The sequence below is a fragment of the Hemitrygon akajei genome, chromosome 25 (assembly GCF_048418815.1).
Source record: "Hemitrygon akajei chromosome 25, sHemAka1.3, whole genome shotgun sequence".
Lineage (NCBI taxonomy): Eukaryota > Metazoa > Chordata > Chondrichthyes > Myliobatiformes > Dasyatidae > Hemitrygon > Hemitrygon akajei.
The window spans coordinates 20835230-20857185 of record NC_133148.1 but is presented as its reverse complement, the minus strand read 5'-3'; the positions used below and the strand labels follow the sequence as shown (position 1 = coordinate 20857185).

General features: G+C 44.6%; 2 protein-coding genes across 3 annotated transcripts in view; one reads left to right on the top strand and one right to left on the bottom strand.

Moving 5' to 3' along the window:
* LOC140716390 (uncharacterized) overlaps positions 1–21956 on the top strand; it is a 108437-nt gene that overhangs the window by 77882 nt on the left and 8599 nt on the right. The window lies entirely within an intron of this gene.
* Positions 1165–17441, bottom strand: LOC140716396 (uncharacterized). Of its 2 annotated transcripts, none has more exons than XM_073029085.1 (3): positions 17256–17441; positions 5957–6151; positions 1165–2379 (listed from the first exon to the last, which is right to left on the bottom strand). In XM_073029085.1, the coding sequence occupies exons 1-3, from the start codon at positions 17372–17374 to the stop codon at positions 1374–1376; spliced, it is 1320 nt and encodes a 439-aa protein (XP_072885186.1). In that variant the 5' UTR covers positions 17375–17441; the 3' UTR covers positions 1165–1373. The 2 variants fall into 2 exon arrangements, with proteins under 2 accessions (XP_072885186.1, XP_072885187.1); XM_073029086.1 differs by lacking the exon at positions 17256–17441 and adding an exon at positions 7876–7969.

The window sequence follows — 21956 nt, the reverse complement described above, 5'->3', positions numbered from 1 at the left end:
AGCCTCAGAAAACAAGAATGTCCGGTTAGAACAGAGATCAGGAGGAACAACTTCTGCCAGAGTGCAGTGAATCTGTGGAATGCATTGTCCGCGATAGCTGAGGAGCTCTGCGGCCCCTGGCTAAAAGCCGTTAGATTCCAAGGCGATAACTCCACGGTGTGTGTGAATGTTGTCTGATTCACTGCCCTACAATAGCCACTAATCATGAAATATCAGATCGCACACTTCATAGTTATAAAGTATATTTGTGAATGATAACTTAACCAAAGATTTAGTAAAGAAAAGAAAATAACTTAACAGTCAAATGGGCACAGGTTGGGGCTCAAATCGTCCAAAAGCCGTATTTCCCTGCCCTCCATCGAATGGCGTTCCCCAACTGGCTGAAATCCCACGACTGGTTACCTCTCTCTTCCTCGCCCGCCGAACTGAGACAAAGGCCCACCACAGCTGGTTGCAAGGGCGTGGCTGGGGACGAACCCAGGCGCGGAGACAGAGCCGGGAGGCGTTAGCAGCGTAGCGAGCGTGGAATAGGTTTCCAGGGGAGTCTACATGGAGACCAGGTTCACGTGGAGAATCCAGGAAATGATGCGGAACTTAGAACCGACAGAACCGTGAAATGGGATTACTCAAACAAGAGTCGACCAACGAGCCGGCAGTTCCCTGTTGTGGTTCCAGGGTTTGTATCCTGCAGTTACTGATGGGAAGGTGTGTGTAATCAGTGGAAATGGAAATGATAGGGAATTAAACGAGGGGATTACTGAGGTAATAGCAACGTGGGGCATTGCCCGACGGGACCATGACACTCCCTCAGCCTGCTCTCGTGATAGGATGGCCCACACCCCTAAGCATCCCTTATCTCCAAATGTAACCCAAGCACTGCTTCTACAGGAAGCTTGATAGGTTCTTTATTAGTGAAGGCATCTAAGATTAAAGATGTAAACCAGAAATAATTGCCTGTGTTTGTACTATCGGCTTCCAACTGTGTCCATTAGCAAACAGACTAGGAGACTCTGATCCCCATTGCAACCACTCACAGGGTTCCTTTTATCCTCGCCATCCACCCCTTACAATCCCTGTCATCCATACGAGTGGAACAGCCGCCATAAACGGACCAAAAAACAAACAGTATTCGAGACCTTTATTCATTGTTATCCATGAACATAGAAGTCGATCCCAGTTACAGTGGCTGAAAACATCAGCAGACAATTCAGACTGGGACAATGAGCTGGATTGAGCCCTGGATATAATGATCAGGAGCAACAGGGGATCCAGCTCCTGCAGTGACCTGTGGACACACTGGTGATTCCACGGAGCAGCTGACTGAGTGAATCCTACCCACACTTGGTGTGGGTAAATGGTTTCTTGGTGTGTCATTATGCTGTCTGACCCACCGAACCCTTTTCCCCTGTAGGTATGCAAGAGTCCTCCTTGCAGTGAATTCGCTGGTGTGTCCTTAGTTTGTTAGTTTCAGTGAATCCCTCTCCACACACAGAGCAGGCAAACGACTTTTCTCCAGAGTGAACACGAATGTGATTCTTCAAAACAGATACTCGCCTGAACCCCTTCCCATACACAGAGCAGACAAATGGCCTCTCCCCAGTGTGAACACACCTGTGATTTGTAAGGTTTGATGCCCGACTGTACCCCTTCCCACACACGGAGCAAATAAATGGCCTCTTCCCGGTGTGAACACACCTGTGATTTGTAAGGTTTGATGCCCGACTGTACCCCTTCCCACACATGGAGCAAATAAATGGCCTCTTCCCGGTGTGAACACACCTGCGATTTGTAAGGTTTGATGCCCGACTGTACCCCTTCCCACACATGGAGCAAATAAATGGCCTCTTCCCGGTGTGAACACACCTGTGATTTGTAAGGTTTGATGCCCGACTGTACCCCTTCCCACACACGGAGCAAATAAATGGCCTCTTCCCGGTGTGAACACACCTGTGATTTGTAAGGTTTGATGCCCGACTGTACCCCTTCCCACACACGGAGCAAATAAATGGCCTCTTCCCGGTGTGAACATGCATGTGGATCCTCAAGGCAGTTGAGTCAAAGAATCCTTTCCCACACACAGAACAGGTAAATGGCCTCTCACTGGTGTGAGTGCGCTGATGGTTCGATACGTTGGAGGAACAGTGGAATCCTTTCCCACACACAGGGCAGGTAAACGGCCGCTCCCCGGTGTGACTGCGGTAATGAATTTCCAGAAGGCACGGGTATTTGAATCCCTTCCCACAGTCCCCACATTTCCACGGTTTCTCCCTGGTGTGACTATTCCGGTGTCGCAACTGTCCGGTTGCTTGGCTGAAGCCGTGCCCGCACTCGGAACCCTGATGCACGGTTTGGTTTGAAATTCCCTTCATTGCTGTGATCCTGTGAAATGTATTTCAAACAGGAAAGGGGAGAGGGAGAGAGAGACAAGAATGAAAGGCAGGTTGTGAAATTTGGAAAAATAAATATCAGTGGATCATGGTAAAGTCCAACCGGCTTACTTTCCCCAGCTAAATTAAAGTGACTAACTTTGACCATAATGAAAAACTTTGAGAGGTTAGTAATGGCCCACATAGCACCAGCACCCAGTCAGTCTATACTGCGTACAGGAAAGGTATGTCTATGGAGGACACCACCTTTGAATATGGAGGCCAAAGGGAGACACAATAGGGTGTAATAGGTTATGAGAGTAGTCCATCCAGTAGTTCTCCCCAGGGTCAAAACGTCTAATAGTAGAGAACCGACATCTAAGGTTTAAGGGGAGAAATTCACCACAGGATGTCCACTGCAGATGCAATTTAGTTTGTCCTTCTCATAGCCTTGGATCACCTGGACAATGCTAATACTCACGACAGTCTGCTGTTTGTTGACTACAGCTCAAAGTTTAGCACAGTGCTTCTTGCAGTTCTGATCAAGAATGCTTCAAAACCTGGGCCCCTTGTATCTCCCACTACAACTGGGCCTGCGACTCCCTCACTGTCCGAGCGACAACCTTGCACTTAATGTCAGTGAGGCCAAAGAATTGATTGCGAACTTCAGTGTGAGGAAGATGAAGGAACACCCATTAGTCCTCATCGAGTGATCAAAAGTGGGAAGGGTCAGCAATTTCAAGATTCTGGATCATCTTTGAGGATCCATCCTGAGCCCAACATATCGGTGCAGTTGCAAAGAGCCCGAAAGCACGTGTGCAACGATCCTTCCCCTCTGTCATCTGATTTCTGAATCAACTTTGAAGACATGAACACTGCCTCTTTTTGCAATACTTGCTTAATTTGAGCTTTTTAAAAAGATGTATTTTTTCCTGTAATTTACAGTTTTTGTTATGTATTGCATTGAATGCTGCCACGTAACAACCAACTTCATGGTATATGCCAGTGATACTTCAATCCAATTCTGATGCCCTTCTATTCCGAAGCTGGACACTCTGGTCCTAGACTTTCCTACTATCAGAAATATCCTCTCCATGTCCACTCTGTCTAGGCCTTTCAATAGTTTCATTGAAATCCAACTTCTTAACTTGAAACCTTTTCATAATGGATCAATATCTAATATGTATGGTTTGTTGTTGGGAATGAGAAACGTTCCTTTAGACAAAATTCAAAATCTTTGGGAATGAGATTTACAGACTTCAATTTCTGAGGAAACTTGGAATGAAATTTTTAAATTGGTTAAAACCTCATCGTTATGTGCCCGTCACTCCCTCCTACAATTTAAAGTGGTCCATAGGGCCCACACGACCAAAGATAAGGTGTCTCAGTTTTATTTGGATATATCTTCCTATTGTGACAGATGTAACAATGGAGAGGCTTCATTAATTCATACGTTCTGGAGATGACCGAGCCTTGAAAAATACTGGAAAGCAGCATTTCAAACTTTTTCTGTACTTGTTAAAGTAAATTTTAAACCAAACCCTTTGACTGCCTTATTTTGGAAGTCATTTTTAACATTTTGTAATGTTAAAATTGTACAAGGCATTGGTAAGGCCAAATTTGGAATATTGTGTACAGTTCTGGTCACCGAATTATAGGAAAGATATCAATAAATTAGAGAGAGTGCAGAGACGATTTACTAGGATGTTACCTGGGTTTCAGCACTTAAGTTACAGAGAAAGGTTGAACAAGTTAGGTCTCTATTCATTGGAGCGTAGAAGGTTGAGGGGGGATTTGATCGAGGTATTTAAAATGTTGAGAGGGATAGATAGAGTTGACGTGAATAGGCTGTTTCCATTGAGAGTAGGGGAGATTCAAACGAGAGGACATGATTTGAGAGTTAGGGGGCAAAGGTTTAAGGGAAACACGAGGGGGTATTTCTTTGCTCAGAGAGTGATAGCTGTGTGGAATGAGCTTCCTGTAGAAGTAGTAGAGGCCAGTTCAGTTGTGTCATTTAAGGTAAAATTGGATAGTTATATGGACAGGAGAGGAGTGGAGGGTTATGGGCTGAGTGCGGGTAGGTGGGACTAGGTGAGATTAAGAGTTCGGCACGGACTAGGAGGGCCGGAATGGCCTGTTTCCGTGCTGTAATTGTTATATGGTTATATGGTTATTCAGTATTGCTGGAGGAAAAGATATTATCTTGGAGACACCTGATTTGCACATTTTGGTTTTTATAGCTAGGCGGGCATTCTGCTTAGGTGGAAGGATGTTGCTCTGCCTACTCATGCTCAATGGCTAAGCCAAGTTCTGTCATGTTTAAATTTAGAGAAGATTCGTTGTTCGATTTCTGAATCAAGACAAGATTTCTAACATTGTGGGGACCTTTTTTGAATTATTTTCAAAATCTTTGATTTGTTATGAAGTACAGATATTGGCTAATAATTTGTTTTACTATATGATAAGGATTTTTTTTCCCTTTCTTCTTTCTTTACCAAACAGCTTTTCGTGGTAGTGGGTTTATATTTTTTGTATAATAAAACTATTACTTTTCAATATTATGATTCGATGTAATTTAGATGAATATGGGGTAATGAGACTAAGTGTGATTCAAATATATTGTAATTGATATATGATATATATCCTCCTGTACTCTGTATTCTTTTTTGCAAGAAATCAATAAAAGTATTGAGAAAGGAAAGATATCTGACCACACCAGACCCCGATAGAATTCTAGAGTCAGTGGCTTTCTAGAATATGTCAGAAGGTCTGTCTTCTGAGATGGAGACAAAGATGAAGAAAGTGAAGAGAGGTGTTGGAGATCGACAAGTGAATCTGAGGGCGAGGTGGAAGTTGACGGAGACATTGAGGAATTGACGAGTGCCGCACTGGTGCTGGTGGGGGAGCATGAAAGCAGTTGTTGCTATAACAGAGAAACATGCAGAGTGCTGGCATTCCAGGTTTGAACATGGATTGCACCAGACAGCCAGTGAAAAGGCACACAGACCTGGGGCAAGTGGCAGTGTCCACAGCTATAGCTTTTTTATCCCCCCCTCAGAAAGTGAGGGTGCCAAAAAGAAAAGCTCCTGAGGATAAGCAGCAGTTCTGATCGATGGACTGGGGCAGTGGTGGAGGGCAATTATCAGGTCTGTTAGCCAGAATGAAAATGGAGAGTCCAACTGGGGCAGTTAGATCTGTGGATCTGGAGTAGGAGGTAGAAATGGGCAGAGCGGTGTTGGAGTATGATGAGGACGGAGACTGTAGTGGGGAGACCTCCAGAGGAGATCAAGTCAGTGACGGTGTGGGAGACAGGGGTCCGATATGTGGCAATTCGGAGGAGGTGTCAGAGAGTTCACCTCCGGCCTCAGACAAGTTAGCCAGGCAACAACGTCACCAACCAGTAATGCTGCTGTATGTTTTTCATTACACCTGTACAGACATGCACTTGTCCACAGGACAATACACTCCAACAGCTTAGAAGCTGGAACAATTGGTGTTGACCCACGGCGACATTATGTTTTGAGCCATCAAGTCCTGACACGTTCCAATGTCTAAACCATGGAAACCGAGCCCAGCACGTGTTTCATTACCTGTGTTTCCCGGGTGGAAGTTGTAATCTCCGCAGTACGACCCGCGGCCTCAGCACCCCCGACAACTTTGGATCAGACGCCATGTCCCACGAGCTCCCCCAGTCGCCCATTCGCTCCACTTCTCCAGCATCCATTTCCCTCTCACCAGGTCTGTTGGCCAGGACTCTGGCTTTACTCTTGTCCTCAGGGTTAGACCTTGATAACAGGAGTTTTCCCAGTTAGTGACTTCTATAAACCACATTGTCCAAATACATCAGGGACTTCCATCCAAACACTTTAATGTACTTTTCATGGAGTCCAGTATTAACCAGAAACACCTGTGCCCCAGAAAGCACCCTATCAATGTTAAGGGAACGTCGATGAAACTTCAGAAATTGAGTGGCTCCTGACCCTGTAAGATTGACAATGTCTCGGTGGGAAGGACAGTGGCAACATCAGGTTTTGTTCCCTCCCCGAGCAGAGGGAGGCTGTGGCAGCTCAGCTACTGGTAGGAGCGGGACGTCAGGCCAAGGAACGGTTCCCCAACGGAGCAAAATCGGGGCATTCTCTGTCATAATAGGACCTGGCTCTTGTTGGATGGAAGGGGATGAATGACTGAAGCTTGAGGGTGCCTGGGTCGAGCGGCAGCCATTACTTCTATTCATACAGGTCAAATACATTGGAAAAGCAGGCAGACTGTTCATCATCACAGATCTGCTCTGACACCCGTAAATATCATGTTAAGCATCATATTCAAGATAGAGGAGTCCACAAACAGGGCCATAGATTTGTGGTTGGGGAGAGATTTGAAACAACATGAGGGCCCATATTTTTCCATGGAGAGGGCAGTAAATACATGAATTTACCGGGTATGTCGAGCTACGGAGTGAACAAGTAATCTTTGGCTTACTGCAAGTCTGGGTCTCTAATGATGCATTGTTGCATGCTTGACTGCTTGCTGGGGAGTACTGATGCTTTTTTGTTTATTCTTTTAGGCTACATCCACACTAGACCGGATCATTTTGGAAACGCCGGTTTCGCGTAAAAACGATAGGGGGGGGGGGCCACACTGTGCGTTTTTAAAAACATCTCCGTCCACATTGAAACGGAGATTTCGGCGAATCTTCTCCTACTGTGCATGCGCAGGACACATCCACCGAAAACAAGCGACACGTTCGGTGTCGAATCTCGCCGTAAAAGTGCGCGTTTGTGTAGTTACACACTAGAAAAGCTTAAAACGACGGACAGCTGTTGGCTCTCGTGCAGGAGAACTAAAAAGTTAAAAAAAAACAAATACCGGAGTGTACGGAGGCAACCGACAGGGAGCTTACGGGCAGATTGACCCGGCTGACGACGAACATTGAAAAGCTGAATAACTCAGTTGCATTAATAAAGCACCTTGTTAAATGTATAAAACATGTCTGCATCAGTGTTATCTTGTATTTCCATACAATGTTACATTAGGCTGTTACACATCTATTGTCAGAGAAGTGCTTGCATAGATCGGTAAACCACCTTCATACGAGCAAGGACAGAAAACAGGGCAAAGTGAGTATACTTATTTATTCAGTAAGTTATGGGTCAAAGTTTTTGGTGAGTACATTTCTAACTCTTGTGACTTCAGTCTCGTTGCCGTCTGTTCTGAAATTTTTAGGTCGAGTTCAAGAAAACAAAAACTCAGTTTTAGTGTGGACGGAGGGTAAAAACGAAGAGAAAAAGCTCCAGTCACGGAATTATCCTAAGGATAAGGCTACGTCCACACTACACCGGATAAATCCATGGAACCATTAAATCCACCAGACTCACTGTCCCAGACTGACCCTTTCCACTACTTTACCCGACTGTCTGAAGTTACCGTCGTTGCCGTTTTATTCCGAGCCGCAGCCGCCATCACCCGAACACACTCATGTCTGAGCCGCGGTGAGCAGCGAGTGTTTTACCTGCGGTTCCCGGGAGGAATTCGCAATTTCCGGAGCACCATCCGCAGCCTCAGTGCCCTCGATAACTTTGGATCAGTCAGTGTGTCCCGAGAGATTCTCTAATCGCCTAATCCCGGCTAGCCAGGTAAGGGAAGCCCCGTGACCCTGACACTATCTGTTAGCTCATCAGCCGGTTAAAGGTGATGTAGCGACCCCGGGAGCACGTTGTCCTTGGCCATCGGGAATACAGATCAATACATTCACAGGCAGTTAGCGAGCTCGTCTGAAACTAGACTCTCCATGGTTTATCCCACTATCACCGGGATCCCACAAACCGTTTCTGGGACTTTCCGTTCCGGTCCTTGTCCAAAGCAGAGCCGAACATCAGTCCATTTGCGAATCAGAATTCTTAACACTTGTTGAAAACAAATTAAAACAAAGTATTGAAATCGGTTGGATGTGCAATTTGAAATGTAACATGATATGGTTTTTGCCTTGTCAAAGACAACGTCACAGTTTAACGTTCGGGTTCAAACTAAGCAGCCTTCACACTGCTGTCTTTGAGAAATAAAATTTAATTATTTTAAATGTATAGTTTTGTTATTTAATACCTCAATACGGAAGCACACGTGACTATATCACAAATGAGTTCTTTAAAAATATTTTGATAACTGGATTTCAATATAATTTGCTTCTTTTGTAATCCTATTTTATTTTATATATTTAGATACATTTTTCTGTGAATGGGGTCTATCGGCTTCACCGGACTGCTAAAGGGGTCCATGGCATCTTAGCTGATCTAAGCACTAACTCCCTGGCACCTAAACAGAGCTCTGTTGTTACAGAGTTATACCACTATCCAGATTACTAAATCACAAAACAGACCCGTTTTCCACTGTACGTGAAGCGGCTGCTTAAACAATATGTTAAATACAGGAGATGGGCACTTAATGCCTTCCCTACCACAACTGGGTTACCAATTAAGATGGATGCTCATCTATTGTCTTCAGCTGCAGTTTCAATCGTTCCCAATCAAAATGTCCCTCACCCAACTATAGGTTTTAACAGCCTTTTAAATAGTTAAATGGTAAAGAGATTTTATATCTTGAAGATTGGTGTTCAATTTCTTGAATATCTGTATCCATAGTAACATTATTTCCATTGGTTTTAGAGTCACAGTACCTTCACCTGAACTTGTTCTTCTACCTCCTGAACTACCCACTTCCATCTCCACCCAGTCCCTACAGCCTGTTTAATTCCCCAATCCCCCAGCACCAATGGCCTCGACCTAGGCCAACTAAAACACTCAAGTTCGAAACACAAGAGATTATGTGCATTCTGGAAATCTTGAGCAACACATAAAATTCTGGGGGAGCTCAGCGATTCAGGTAGCAAAGGAACAAACAGCCAACATAACAATCTGGCCTTTCATCAAAACTGAAACCATACGACAAAGGAGCAGAAGTCGGCCATTCAGCCCATCGAGTCTGCTCTGCCATTTTATCATGAGCTGATCCAATCTCCCCTTTAGTCCCACTCCCCCACCTTCTCACCATAACCTTTGATGCCCTGGCTACTCAGATACCTATCAATCTCTGTTTTAAATACACCCAATGACTTGGCCTCCACTGTTGCCCATGGCAACAAATTCCATGGAACACTCCTCTCTCAAATCTTTACTGTCTCCCCAGTACAAAATCAGAATCAGACTCATTATCACTGACTTATATGATATGTTATTTATTGTTTAGTGACAGCTATTGAACACAAAAATATAATACTATATATTACAAAATAATTAAATAGTGGAGAAGAAAATAGAATAATAAGGTAAATTTTCAGAAATTTGATGTTGGACTGAAAGCACATTAAACCACATTTTTTTGCATTTCATTCCTTATCTGTGCTTTAACTTTTCAGTTTGTTTTTTTAATGGTTATTGATTTTTTTGCATATTTAATGCTGACCAACACACCACAGCAAATTCATCAAATATGGAAATATATTTGGAGAAGGAAGTTGATCCTTGATCCTTTCTGCCTCTGAACTAAATACTGGGATACGGAAAAAGGAGAGACCTTCCTTTGACTTTCTGAGCTAATTTTTGCAAAGCCTCAAGCCACATCTTCCCTCTAAGTTGACATGGTTAACTGGTATCTTAGTTGAGAGTTAGGGGGCAAAAGTTTAGGGGTAACACGAGGGGGGAGTTTCTTTACTCAGAGGGTGGTAGCTGTGTGGAATGAGCTTCCAGTAGAAGTGGTAGAGGCAGGTTTGGTATTGTCATTTAAAGTAAAATTGGATAGGTATATGGACAGGAAAGGAATGGAGGGTTATGGGCTGAGTGCAGGTAGGTGGGACTAGGTGAGAGTAAGCATTCGGCACAGACTAGAAGGGTCGTGATGGCCTCTTTCTGTGCTGTAATTGTTATATAGTTATATCTTGTTTGCAAACACAATCAGAGGGTTTTGTTTAGCTCATGAGAGCTAAACTCAGTTCCTGTTTTGCAGTTTTCAAAATCGAAGTTGAGTTTATTGTCATATGTATGTGTATACATATGTGGTCAGCATAGTAACATACCGGTCAGTGTAACACTTTACAGCACCAGCTGTAAGATCGGAATTCAGTTCCCACTGTTGTCTGTAAGGAGCCTGTGCATTCTCCCAATGACCACATGCTCCAGTTTCCTCCCACATTTCAAACACGTAAGGGTTAATGTCAGTACGTTGTGGCCATGGTATGTTAGTGCTGGAAGCTTGGTGAAATTTACACAGGTATTGGACTGGTTGGTCGATATTGCAAAGCATGGCATTTCAATGTACGTGATTTATGATTTATTGATTTATGTGTGACGAATGAAGCCAATCTTTGCATCCTCAGCCCCAAGGATCACCGAAACAGAAAGAGGAATAAGGAGAAACAGGTCAAAACTCTCTCAAATCACTCCTGTCCCAGACATTTGAAGATTAACAACCACAGTCAGATCAGTCTGTAGGAAATCCGTGAAGACCATTAGACAATAACAGAATAAGGCCATTCAGCCCATTGAGTCTTCACCATGTGATCATGTTTGATGTATTTTCTTTCTCAACCCTATTCTCCTGCCTTCTCTCCTAACCTTCGACACCCTTACTAATCAAGAACCTTTCAAACTCTGCTTCAAATACTGTGGGTTCCAATTCAAAGGGAAGCATTGGGACTGGTACATTTTGGCCCAATTTAGCAACACCCCGCATAGCCGAAGTTTCATGAAAATAGTTTGGAAGGTCTAAAAAGGATGAACTGCCATTTAACTGAGTAACAAGTTAGTACTATGAATGAAATACAGAACAAATTAGAACACTGCCAATGCCACTAAAATATGATAAAACTGTGCATTAGTTCCTCAAGGCTATCAACATTCGAATTCAGGCAGTGTACGCTGCTGTGTTCTTTTGATTGACTGTCAAAGAACAAAATCAGTGTGGATAATAGACTGCCTTTAGAATTGAGAATACACGTGGACTAAGGTGTTAACTGTCCTGTGCTATCATCATCATTTGATCTGCCACCTGCCCTCAGGAGTTTCGGCCCGCTTATGATCAAGACCCCCTCGAGGTGGTGGGCCAGCAGTGCTAAAGCACCACCTCCCGCTGATGAGCTTAACAACTTGGCATCGGCCTCTATCACCGTTGTTGGTCGCTTCCATCCAACAGATAGTCTACTCTTCGGGTAACTATGCAGCTACTGAAGAGTTTACAAAAGATGTATACACTGTCCGACTATCTGCCCCTCTGGACGTACTTAGTCCACACCCATGATGATCCTGTCTCTGCTGCCTCAGCTACAGCCCTGCTGGTTGACTTGATCTCTCTTCTAGTAAAGCCAATGCCTTTGACAATTATATCCTCCAAATCTTCATTTTTATTGTCACATTCAAGATTATACATGTAAATACAGATGTTTCAGAAAGAACACGGTGGGAGACAAGAGGTGGGGGGCATGGCACTGCTGATGAGAGATAGTGTCACGGCTGCAGAAAAGGAGGAAGACATGGAGGGATTGTCTACGGAGTCTCTGTGGGTGGAAGTTAGAAACAGGAAGGGGTCAATAACTCTACTGGGTATTTTTTTATAGACCACCCAATAGTAACAGGGACATCAAGGAGCAGATAGGGAGACATATTCTGGAAATGTGTAATAATAACAGAGTTCTCATGGTGGGAGATTTTAATTTCCCAAATATTGATTGGCATCTCCCTAGACCAGTGGTTCCCAACGTGGGGCATACGCCCCACAGGGGGGTAATTTGATTTTTAAGGGGGGCAATTCGAGAATGCGTTATTAACAGTGAATTTTTTCTAGTAAGTCTGTGTGAGTATGAGTGTGTGTGCGAGTTAATACATATGTGTATATACAGTATGTATGCATAAAAATACTTGTGTGTATGTACATGTGTAATTGCGTATGTACTGTATATATAGTGTATCACCAACATTACAACCTTCAAATGGCTTTCATAATTAAATTAATGAATTGACTGATGTAGGAAGGAATGAATGAACAAGTCCAAACGCGTAAGAAACTCGTACAAGGTCGCGCCAATGCTGCTTTTTGCAGTAGCTTTCGGTTCTTGGTGGTGTGAAGGTGTGTACATTGCGTCATCTCTTTTAAACGGTGTATCTGTCTTTGTATGCTGTAGAAACGAATCGGCATTGGTTTATTTATTATTATTATTATTTTAATATCACTTAATGTTCTTTTTTTTTTACAATTTCTTAGTAATTTCTTCCTCAGAACTTTAACAGTCCTTTGGTTCTTTTATTTTTCTCTTTCATGAATGCCATGTTCTTTGGAAGCTTGTTTAAACCAAGTTAATGGTCTTTTAGGCTTCCTCCAGGTGAATAGGAGTTCACTTTTTGAATAATAAGAATTATATATCACCACAGGGGGCATCAGGATTTTAGAGGTGATTAGGTGGGGCATGGCCAAAAAAAGGTTGGGAACCACTGCCCTAGCGTGAGGGGTTTAGATGGGGTGAAGCTTGTTAGGTGTGTTCATGAAGATTTCCCAACACAATATGTAGATAAGCCTACAAGAGGAGAGGCTGTATTTGATCTGGTATTGGGAAATGAACCTGGTCAGGTGTCAGATCTCTCAGTGGGAGAGAATTTTGGAGATAGATATTATTTCAAGAGTTTTAAATATTAATCTCCAACCACATCCTTTTACCGCAATTTTTGGTCTACCAATGATAGATAATAAGCGTTTATCCGCTTCATCCCAACGAATGGTTGCATTTGTTACACTAATGGCTAGAAGATCTATTTTACTGAATTGGAAAGAAATTAACCCTCCAACTGTATTTCAGTGGTTTTCTCAAACTATTTCCTGTTTGAGTTTAGAAAAAATTAGAAGTGTGGTTTTTAATTCTTCAGTTAAATTTGAGGAAACTTGGAGACCATTTATTCAACATTTTCATATGAATTAAATGGTCTGATCCTGAACCTTATTGTTACTATCCTGAATTGTATGGATGGAGGTTCGGAGTCATTGGCACTACTGTATGTATTTAACATTATGCAATTACCCATGTTGGTTAGTTTTTTTTTATTAGTTGTTTTTTTTTAAATTCTTTTAGTTTTTTTTGGGGGGGGGTTCTTTTTCTCCTTTTTCTTTTTTTTTCTTAAATCCTCTACATTAATACTATGAGTTTGGGAGACTTTATATATTGATTAATACATATCTGTTTGTTAATTAATCTATTAATTGTGTACTCTCAAATGTTTTGTACTTATATTTTACTTACGTTTTTCTTAAAAATTAATAAAAAGATTTGAAAAGAATTTTGGAGATAGAGATCACAATTCTATCTCCTTTACCACAGCATTGGAGAGGGATAGGAGCAGACAAGTCAGGAAAGCATTTAATTGGAGAAAGGGGAAATATGAGGCTATCAGGCAGGAACTTGGAATCATAAATTGGGAACAGTTGTTCTCAGGGAAATGTATGACAGAAATGTGGCAAATGTTTGGGGGATATTTGCATGGATTCTGCATAGGTACGTTCCAATGAGACAGGGAAAGGGTGGTAGGGTACAGGAACCGTGGTGTACGAAGGCAGTTGTAAATCTAGTCAAGAAGAAAAGCTTACGAAAGGTTCAAAAAACTAGGTAATGATAGAGATCTTGAAGATTATAAGGCTAGCAGACAGGATTAAGGAAAACCCCAAGGTATTCTACAAGTATATGAAGAGCAAGAGGATAAGATGTGAGAAATAGGACCCATCAAGTGTGAAAAAGGTGAACAACTGAAGAAGGAATCTGATAGGAGAGGAGAATGGACCATGGGGGAACAAGCAGGAAGAGAGGATCGAGAGGGAGGTGATAGAGAGCTGAGGAGAAGGGAGTTATAGAGGGGAATGAAAATAGAGAGAAGGGGGAGAAGAGAAAATCAATATTCGTGCCTTTGGAAGCTACTCGGACAGAATATCAGCTGTTTCTCCTCTAACCTGAGAGTGGTCTCCTCATGGCAGCAGAGAAAGCCATGGACCTCCTCCATAGTTCTCCCCTACTGCCAGACCTGTCATCACTTTAACTGGAACATGCAGGCCAAGACCTCTCGAGAAAAGCCTCAAACTTTGAAATGTCTCCTGCTCCCCAGGTGGCCCTTTCCCTCCAAACAATCTACCCAATTCACTTCTGCGAGTTCTTGACTAATCTGTTGACTTTGGGTTCTATACGGTGGTGTAGCAGTTAGCGTAACACTGTTACAGTGACCCAGGTTCAATTCTGCCGCTGTATATGATCAAATGCGTTTCCTCCCGGTACTCTGCTTTCTTCCCACATTCCAGAGATGTATATGTCCATGGGTGACTGGTCACATGGGTGTACTTGGGTGGTGCCATGCTTTTAGGCCAAAAAGGCCTGTTACTGTGCTACATGGTGAATTAAAATGAACATGTCCTGCATTTTGTCTTGTTATTTCCGATTCCCATCGTGGTTTCCTGAAGAAGGGTCTCGACCCAAAACGACACTTCACCTGTGAGTCGGCTGGTGTGGTATACTGCGTCCGGTGCTCCCGGTGTGACCTTTTATATATTGGCGAGACCCAACGCAGACTGGGAGACCGTTTCGCTGAACACCTACGCTCGGTCCGCCAGAGAAAGCAGGATCTCACAGTGGCCACACATTTTAATTCCACATCCCATTCCCATTCTGATATGTCTATTCATGGCCTCCTCTACTGTCAAAATGAATCCAAACTCAGGTTGGAGGAACAACACCTTATATACCGGCTGGGTAGCCTCTAACCTGATGGCATGAACATTGACTTATCTAACTTCCGTTAATGCCCCTCCTCCCCTTCTTACCCCATTCCTGACAAATTTAGTTGTTTGCCTGTTCTCCATCTCCCTCTGGTGCTTCCCCCCTCCTCTTTTCTTTCTCCTGAGGCCTCCTGTCCCATGATCCTTTCCCTTCTCCAGCTCTGTATCACTTTCGCCAATCACCTTTCCAGCTCTTAGCTTCACCTCACCCCCTCCGGTCTTCTCCTATCATATCGCATTTCCCCCTCCCCGCACTACTTTCAAATCTCTTACTATCTTTCTTTTCAGTTAGTCCTGACGAAGGGTCTTGGCCCGAAACGTCGACAGTGCTTCTCCCTATAGATGCTGCCTGGCCTGCTGTGTTCCACCAGCATTTTGTGTGTGTTGCTTGACGTTCACTGTGCAGCTTTGGAATATTATTTTGTTGCTTACACGTTTCAGATACAGTTCACCCGTCATGAATTCCCACTTATGGATAGATTTTGTAATTGCTTCTGCAAATGTTAGGGTGGAATCCCTTCATGGGAAATGCCTGTGTGTGACTTGGTTTAACATGGGGAGGTTGATGCACGGTCGTTGATAGATCAAAGAGTGTCGGGGTCCAGTGACTCTGAATGCAAGATAACTGGGACCCTTCATAATTAGACCAAGTGGAAATGTTCCACCAACCTGGCCTGGATTATTGGTCCAAAAAGCTCACATTACTACAATAGATTCTATCTAAAACTCAAAAACCACAAGACAACAATGATGTCTCGTGTTATATTTCTAAATTGTGAAGAGTACAGCACTTGCACTAATTAAATGATATGCGCTCAAAATCTAGAAAATTTATTGGGCACGGCTGAGGAAGATTAAAATTCATCCCAGTTACAGGAGCCGTAAACATCATCAGGATGCCAGGCTGGGATAGAATCCCGGATACTAAGGAGTAATGACTCTGGAATCCAGCTCCTACGGTCACTTGCGGACTCACCGGCGATTCCACAGACTGGCTGAGTGAGTGAATCCCTCCCCCCACTTGGAGTCAGTGAACACCCTCCCTCCAGTACGGATTTGCTGCTGTGCCTTAATCCTCAACGACTGAGTGCAACTCTTCCCATATTGATGGATGCCTCTTCTTCATATGCTTTTGCTGGTGTGCTATCAGCCAGTTGACGGAGGGATATTCATCCGGGTCAATTGAGGAACTCTTCGTTCAGACAAAAAAATGGAGGGCTGTATAGGTGGCAAGGATAAGACTTTAGAAAAGATTAGAAGGTCAGTATAACATTGTGGGCCAAAGGGCCTGTACTGTACTATAATGTAGCTATTCTATTTTGATGCAAGTGGGATTAGTGTAGAGAGCCGTGAACGGGTTGGGCTGAAGGCTCCGTTCTGAACATTCACAAGGTTCACAGGCCAATTGGGAAGAGCTGACGAAGTGCAGCCCCCTGCTCCAGCGCGGTGATGACAGGTTCTCGCACTGCGAGGCGCAGCGTCTGTTATGTTCTGTAACCTCAGAAACTAGCAGAGAGGAAAACACGGAGCCCGGAGGTACTCACGTACTTAGTTTTACTTTCACGAGGCGCTCACACGTGACCTGGTGGCATAATAACGTATGCCATTCACATACATTGCACACAGACTTATGTAAACAAAGAGTGCTTAATCAAACAATAAACATACAAGTTTTACTGAACTATTTAACAAGCTACACTGGAGCTGTTCTCTCAACTGAAACACAAAAGATCCCCAACTACGTGAACCAGAGATGGGGATCGATTCCCAAGGCCCCAGATAACATTTCCTCCCCAGTGAACATTACAGATCCTTTCACGGTCACCTTGTCGTTTCGGGAGGCTGTCAACACACACACACACACACAAAATGCTGGAGGAACTCAACAGCTCGGGCAGTGTCTGTGGAGGGAGATTCGGGGAGACCCCTCAGTGACCCTCCCCGTCCCCCACCTTCGTATTCTGGCTTCTGCCCACTCCCACTCCGGTCCCGATGAGGGTCTCGGCCCGAAACGGCGGCAGTTCACGCCCCTCCATAGGCGCAGCCCGATCTGCTGATTTCCTGCAGCATTTTCTGTGTGTTGCTGAAGATTCCCAGCACCTCCAGAACTTCTTGCGTCTCCGATGGTCTGTGCACCCATCTTTCCCGAATTTGCGACAGCACGGCGAAAAAGAGCAGCGAGGAAACCGGAAGCCAGTGAAGAGGCGGTCTCGACCCATCGCCCGGGAGCCTGGCGCGCACGCGCAGTGACGTCACCGGCCGGGCGGGTCGGCGCCGGTTTGGAACCGGGGCGGAGGACGGGCCGGTACCGGAGATCGCGGAGACCGCGGGCCGCGGTAAGTGTGGCCGGGAGTGCGAGTGCGAGTGCGAAAAAAAGCGCAGGTTGGGGTAAATCCGGCCTGCCTTTCGGCGGCTCGGGCACGGGGAGTCGGTGGCAAAAGCCCTACCGGGAGAAAGGGGCAGGTTCAGATACGGTCCCTGCACAAGCGCAGCAAGTGTCGGCTTCAGAGGCCTGAACTCAGCTGCAGCTGCTGGACGAGGAATGTCGGCAACAGCGGAGCGGCCTTGGTCAGACTGTGCCAGTGGTAGAGTGGGAAGTCTTTGGTTTAACGTGCTTTGGCGTGAATAGCTGGAGACACAGTGAAGAGGAGATGAATCTTTTTAATACGGAGTAGTTAGGAATGCTCCTCCTGTCATTGCTGAAACTTAGTAGAGAGGGGACAGGAATGGGTGATTTAATGCCTCTATCTTAAACTTTAAAAATCTATAGAACTTCTCACATCTCTGATTTGCTGTTAATGTGTTTTCCTGACGTTACAATAACAGATCACAAGGCAGAGCAAGGAATCCAGAAATCAGTGTCACAGCTCAGCTCAACTCAGGGAGGACATAAGGGAGGGGGTCGGGCACTGGGTAGAACTCAGGAATAGGAAGGGTTCGATCACACTGGTGGGATTTTACTACAGACACTGAGGAGCGGATTAAGGAAATGTGAAAGAATAATAGGGTTGTGTTGTTGTGGGGGATTTCAGCTTCCCTAATATAAACTAGGGCCTTCTTAGTGTAAGGGGTTTAGATGGTGCAGAATTTGTTGAGAGTATCTTGGATCAATATGTGGAAGGTCCAATGAAAGGAGGTGCTGTACTGGACCTGGTGTTGGGTAATGAGTCTGGCCATGTGACTCACCTTTCAGTGGCTGAGCAGTTGGGGACGGTGACCACAACTCAACCCTAAGGATAGGCCCAGCCCTTGTGGGAGGACCATACCAAATTATGAAGACGTTAGGCAGGAACTAAGAAGAGTTATTTGGGAACATCGTTTCTCATGGCAACTCCTCATCCGAATATGAGGAGGCAGTTTGAACATCAATTGCACAGAGTACAGGAAGGGTACGTTTCTGGTAAAAAGGAAAGATAAGAGAACCTTGGATGTCCGGAGAGGTGATGAATATAGTCAAGGAGAAGTGGGGAAAGTATGTAAAGATTCAGAAGTTAGGATCAAACGAAGCACATGAGTATAAAGAATATAGAAAAAAAGCTAAAGAAGGAGATTAGGAAAGCTAGGAGAAGCCATGAAAAGTCCTTGGCCAGTAGGATTAAGGTGAATCCGAGGGCATTCTATGCCTACATCAAAAGCAAGAGGATAACCAGGCAGAGGGTGAGACCACTCAAGGATAAAGGAGGGAACGTGTGCTTGGATGCAGAGTATGTGTGTGAGGTACTTAATGAGAGTTGTACAGTGCCTGATGCCATTAACTCAAAGTAATTGAGGGAGGCAAGAGACGAGATTGATGTTGCCTTGACTAGTATCCTCGTGGCCTCTCCGGCAACAGAATATGTCACAGAGGACTGGCGAGTGGCTAATATTGTATGTCGATTTACGAAGGGAACAATGGAAAAGCTTGGCATCTATGGACCGGTGAGTCTCGTCAGTTGTAGGGAAATTCCTGGAGAAATTTCTTAGAGATAAGATGTATAAAGATTTGGGAACATATGGCCTAATGAGGGAGAGCCAGCATGGGTTTGTGTGGGGCAGGTCGTGTCTTACCGACATGACTGTGAGTTTTTTTGAAAAAGTGACGCGAGAAATTGATGAAGATAGGGCAATGGATTTTAGCAAAGCATTTGACAAAGTCCCTCATTGGAGGCTTATTCAGAAGGTTAAGGTGCATGTAGTTTGCGATGAATTAGCTGCTTGGATTTAGGACTGGCTTGTGCTTAGAAGGCAGAGCTGACTATTTGAAGAGGCTTTTTGGAGAATGAGGTCTGTAATAAGTGGTGTTCTGCAGGGATCTGTGCTGGGACTTCTTCTGTCCCTGATGTGAAACACCACTGGCTTCCTTGGCTGCCTGAGTCACAACAGCCCTGACGAACCCATGAGATTGAGACGGCTCTCCCACCCCAAACCCCGGTTTGTGTGGACGCTACCCTGTTACAGCTCAGTGCCAAGGAATGACAGACAGACAGCACACTGCGTACGATCAAAGGAATTATATTTACAAATCTTAACTGAAGTAAAGAGTTAGTAGAGAGAAAAAAAAGAGACAACAGAAAGGAACTATTATAATTAAACCATCAAATGTGCAGAAGTTAGAGCTCAACTCTTCCCAACATACATATTCACTGATCCTCAGCCAATCTCGGCGCCTGGCTCCATCGAATCACAGTCCCCCAATGGGTCAAATCCTACGACTGGTTCTCTCCAGCATCTTCTCTTTTCATCTCCCGCCAAACAGAAGATCCAGCTCACATTCCAAAGCACCTGTTATCTCGAACCATAACCCAAACACTGCTTCCACAGAAAGGCAGGGAAACCTTTGCCAGGGTGTTACAGATTTATGTACATGATCCGGATGAAAGCGTAGATGGGTGGGTTAGTAGGTTTGCTGGTGATGCCAAGATCGGTGGAGTTGTGGAGAGTGTAGAGGACTAGACTCAGAACTGGCAGGTGAAGTTTAGACAAGAGAAATGTGAGGTTTTTCAAATGCAAGGAGACAGCACACTACTAAGTACAACGAGATCTAGGTGTCCTCGTTCATCAGTCACTGAAAGTAAGCATGCAGGTACAGCAGGTAGTGAAGAAAGCTAATGGCATGTTGGCCTTCATAACAAGGGGAGTTGAGTATAGGAGCAAAGAGGTCCTTCTGCAGTTGTACAGGGCCCTGGTGAGACCAAACCTGGAGTATTGTGTTCAGTTTTGGTCTCCAAATTTGAGGAAGGACATTCTTGCTATTGAGGGAGTGCAGCGTAGGTTCACAAGGTTAATTCCCGGAATGGCGGGACTGTCATATGTTGAAAGATTGGAGCGACTGGGCTTGTATACACTGGAATTTAGAAGGATGAGAGGGGATCTGATTGAAACATTATTAAAGAATTGGACATGCTAGAGGCAGGAAACATGTTCCCGATGTTGGGGGAGTCCAGAACCAGAGGCCACAGTTTAAGAAGAAGGGGTAGACCATTTAGAACAGAGTTGAGGAAAAACTTTTTCACCCAGAGAGTTGTGGATCTGTGGAATGCTCTGCCTCAGAAGGCAGTGGAGGCCAATTCTCTGGATGCTTTCAAGAAAGAGTTAGTTAGAGCTCTTGGTGGAGTCAAGGGATATGGGGAGAAGGCAGAATGGGGTACTGATTGTGGATGATCAGCCATGATCACATTGAATGGTGGTGCTGGCTCGAAGGGCTGAATGGCCTACTCCTGCACCTACTGTCTAAGGGCAAGATTCTTAACAGTGTTGCTGAGCACAGAGAGATCTTGGGTTCCAGTTCACAGCTCCTTGAAAGTGGCTACGCAGGGAGATAAGGTGGTTAAGAATGCTGGCTTTTATTAGTCAAGGCATTGAGTTTCAGAGTCAAGAGGTTACATTGCAGCTTTATGAAGTTCTGGTTAGGCTGCGTCCCTGGTATTACAGTACAAACAGTTCTGGTCACCCCACTCTGGGAAAGATGTTGAGGCTTTGGAGAGGGTGCAGAAGAGTTTTACCAGGATGCTGCCTGTTTCGGAGGGCATGTTCTATCACGGGAGGCTGGACAAACTTGGGTTGTCTTCTCTGGCGTGCCGGAGGCTGAGGGGGTATCTGTTAGAGGTTTATAAGATTATTAGAGGCATAAGAGTGGACAGTGTCTTGTTTCCCGGGGTTGAAATGTCATAATACCAGAGGGCATGTATTGATGGTGAGAGAAGGTAAGTTCAAGGGGGATGTGAGGACTGAGCTTTCTACTCAGCGAGTCATGAGTGCCTGGAATGTGCAGCCTGGTATGGTGGTAGAGGCAAGCCCGTTAGAGGCTCTTAAGGAATTAGTGCTCGGGCGTTTTTGATAGATAGATAGATAGATAGATACTTTATTCATCCCCATGGGGAAATTCAACATTTTTTTCCAATGTCCCATACACTTGTTGTAGCAAAAACTCATTACATACAATACTTAACTCAGTAAAAAATATGATATGCATCTAAATCACTAACTCAAAAAGCATTAATAATAGCTTTAAAAAAGTTCTTAAGTCCTGGCAGTTGAATTGTAAAGCCTAATGGCATTGGGGAGTATTGACCTCTTCATTTGCTTTTTAGCTGGTTTGGCACAGCATTGTGGGCCGAATGGCCTGTTCCTGTGCTGTGTGAACCGCCCCTCACCACCTGCCCTGTGACTGCCCGCTCCGAGCTGCTGCCCGCCAGATATCTGGAGTTAGCTGGTTATTCAACGCAGTGATTCTGCGTGGGGCAGGCGCTTCCGGCCAAACGAGCCCGTGCTGCTGGGACGACCGCGCCGATTTAACCTCATCACGGGGCAATTTATAATTAA